At 64.0% G+C, this 3,168-nt stretch overlaps 1 protein-coding gene across 1 annotated transcript; it reads right to left on the reverse strand.

Moving 5' to 3' along the window:
- Positions 1 to 412: 412 nt before the first annotated feature.
- LOC104083220 (steroid 17-alpha-hydroxylase/17,20 lyase) lies at positions 413 to 3,162 on the reverse strand. The gene is made up of 7 exons (XM_009586629.1): positions 3,072 to 3,162; positions 2,288 to 2,517; positions 1,974 to 2,060; positions 1,656 to 1,865; positions 1,223 to 1,392; positions 1,037 to 1,140; positions 413 to 792 (listed from the first exon to the last, which is right to left on the reverse strand). The coding sequence occupies exons 1-7, from the start codon at positions 3,106 to 3,108 to the stop codon at positions 524 to 526; spliced, it is 1,107 nt and encodes a 368-aa protein (XP_009584924.1). The 5' UTR covers positions 3,109 to 3,162; the 3' UTR covers positions 413 to 523.
- Positions 3,163 to 3,168: the final 6 nt, after the last annotated feature.

Genomic DNA, 3,168 nt, shown 5'->3' on the forward strand with positions numbered 1-3,168 from the left:
TCGGGCTTCGCTCCCAGTTATGGTCGTTCTCCCTTCGGGGAAAATGAGGCAGGAGCCAGCCAGGGTCACCCACCCGGGGTCACAGCGGCTGGGCACAGCCTGGGCATCCCTAACCCCCCAACTGCCCACTGGTCACTTTTCCCCCCTTACCTGGCTGGGGTGGGCCCTTCGTCCTCCACCAGCTATGCGGGTGGCTGGTCTCTGTGGCTCATGGTTGTCTCTGGACGGGCCCCCCACCCCACATACCTGGGGGGGTGAAGGGGCTGTTTCTGTTAGCAGCCCCGCAGAGGGGCCATGGCCTCCCAGCTCAGCCCAGTGCTCACACAAAGTTGTGGGGCCACCATACATCTCAGGCACACTCCCACCTCCCCCTGCCCTCCATCGCCTGTCCAAAAAATAGCTGGAGCCACGCTGCATTGGGAACAGCTTTATCCGGACAACCCCACATCCATGGGGCAGGCAGGGCATAGCCTCTGTGGTCCCATCCCACCCCACCACTGCCCAGGATCAGGGCTCGTCCCCATCACAAGGTCGCTCGCCAGGCGTCCCGCAGCCTGGCCTTCACCTGAAACTTCTGCACCTGCAGCACGACGCCAAACTTGCCCTCCAGCGAGGGCAGGGGCTGGTCCTGGGGGCACTCGAGCGTGAATCTCTGCAGCACCCAGGCCAGGAAGAGGAAGAGCTCCATCTTGGCCAGGACTTCACCCAGGCAGACGCGGATCCCGGCCCCGAAGGGCAGGTAGCTGGGCGAGGGCGAGTGGATGTGTTGGCCCTGCTCATCCAGGAAGCGGCCTGCAGAGGGAAGGGGCATCATTGGTGTTGGCAGGGATTGTCCCTTCTGACTGAGACCTGCCCAAGTTCATCACATGTGTGTCCCTCCCGTGAGCTGCAAGAGCAGAGACGGTGTGAATGCCCCAGCCGGGGGGGAGCAGGAGTCGACCTCCCACCACCAAGCCTCCCCCAGGTTCAGCCTCTCCTGCTGCGCCCACCCCACCGTCCCCTGCCACCCGGGGGGGACAGGGAGCACCCAACCCACCGGGGTTGAACTCCTCGGGCTTGTCCCACTCCTTCTCATCATGGTGCACGGACCAGAGGTTGATGACGACCCTGGCGCCTTTGGGGATGGAGTATTCCCCGATGCTGCAAGGCGAACACAGAGTGAGATGGTCGCTCCCTCCCACAGTCCCTGCCCACGTCCTGGCTGCGCCCCGGGGGGTCTCACCTGGTGTCAGCAAGGGACACATGCGGGATGAGCAGGGGGGACACGGGCCGGATGCGCAGCACTTCGCTGATGGTGGCCTCCAGGTAGGGCAGCAGTGGGCGGTCGCTGAGGTGGGGGTGACGCGCCAGGCCGATTTTCTGGTCCATCTCCTCCTGGATCTTCCTTTGGACCTGGGAGGGGAGCAAGGGCTGGGGTGGGAGCTCGGGGAGGGGGGTGCCCTGTGTGCAGGGGATCCCCATGGCAGTGGGGTACACCCAGCATCACCAGCATTTCCTGGCAGGTTGTGCAAGGCAGAAGTAAAATGCCCACAGCCTGACCCTGCTTATTCTCAAAGCCTGACATCTTTCTTGGTACCTGCCTTCCCCAAAGCCCCCCACAATGTCCCTGGTGCCGGAGGGAGCCCAGGCCCCCCGCCATGGGGCGCAGACCCTACCTCGGGGTAGTGGAGCAGGTAGAGCACAGCCCATTTGAGCACAGTTGTGGTGGTCTCCACACCGGCCCCGAAGATGTCCCCCACCGTCATGAGGAGGTGGTCGTCAGTCAGCTCCAGCCCTGGCGCCGGTGGGCTGCTGTTCTCGGCACTGAGCCTCACTTGCAGAAGCGCGTCCATGAGGTCCTTCACGGCATCCCCGCAGAAGGCTTCCTGCCAGGGGACACGTGTGAGCCGGGCTGTCCTGGGCACAGTCCCCTCCACTCCAGCTCCAGCACCCTGCAGCTCCCGAGCATGTCCCTGTCCTGGCCCTGTTGGCACCTTGTGTTCGGTGAACTTCTGCTGGAGCAGCTGGTCCCGGACCTTGAGGCATCTCTTCAGCAGGGCCAGGTCTTTGTTGGGGAAGATCTGGGGGAGAAAAGCCCCATTACAACAAGGGGCTCCAGCTCAACCGAGCCTCTGCAGGCTCCCAGGCAGTCACTCCGTGCCCACCAGGGTACTGGCTCTTGTGGGACACTGGGGCAGGGACCCTCCTAACCCCGGGGGCTCAGGTAGCCCTCTCCTGCTGGACACATCCCAGCTCCTTCCTCTCATCTGAGGTGAGAGGAACAGGCAGTCCCCACGTCCCTGCTCACCTGGAGCCAGGGGAAGATGTCCACCAAGCTCTCCTTGGCCACAGTGTCCACAATACCCTGACTGTACTCCAGCATGGCCTCGAACTCGGGGTCTCCGCGCCGGTACGAGGAGTTGAAGCAGAGGGAGCAGACCACGTTGGTGACGGCCCGTGTGAGCTCGGGGGCCACGTCCAGGGCTGTATCCTGCGCAGTGCTGAGTATTTCACACAGGGATGCAGCCTCCCGGCAGACTGGGGTGGAGGGGAAAGGCAGGTGAGGGGGTGATGGTGAAGCTGAAGGGGTGGAGGGGGCAGCTGGGGGCTGGAAGGAGGGGTCCCCCACTCATTCACGGTGTGCAGCCTGCAGAGAGCACCCCCCCAGCCAGGGCTGAGCCCCGAGGGGCTAGGGTGGGCAGAAGGGGATGATGCTGGGTGCTGGGGAAGAGCAGGAGGATGGAGACGCACAAGGAAGTCTCCGTGTGCAGCTTGATGCTCCTGCCGGGTGGAGCAGGGAGTCCAGGGGGCCAGGAACTGGCTCCATGCCTCAGTTTCCCCAGCTGTAAGTGAGAGAAGCCTCAGGGCAGAAAACGCATAGGGAGAGGTGTCGGTGAAGTACGGGAAGGGGGTGGTGGAGGGGGAGGTCCGGAGCCCCTGCTAGGATGCCGGGGGGTTTGGGCTGAGCCAATGAGTCTCCCCTTGGTTCCCAGGGGATCAGGGGCAGAGAGAAAAGAAAAGTCCAGCCTGGATCAAGCGCAGGAGGGAGACAGAGCTGGGAGGGAGCCTGGGGGTTGGTGGGGGGCACTTACTGATCCTCTCGAGGGCGAGCGAGCCCTCCCCGAACATGGAGAGGGCGGCGTGCACCAGCTTGCGCTGGAACTTCCAGGGGGGCCCGTAGCTGGCAAA

This window comes from Fulmarus glacialis, unplaced genomic scaffold (assembly GCF_000690835.1).
Source record: "Fulmarus glacialis isolate BGI_N327 unplaced genomic scaffold, ASM69083v1 scaffold25921, whole genome shotgun sequence".
Lineage (NCBI taxonomy): Eukaryota > Metazoa > Chordata > Aves > Procellariiformes > Procellariidae > Fulmarus > Fulmarus glacialis.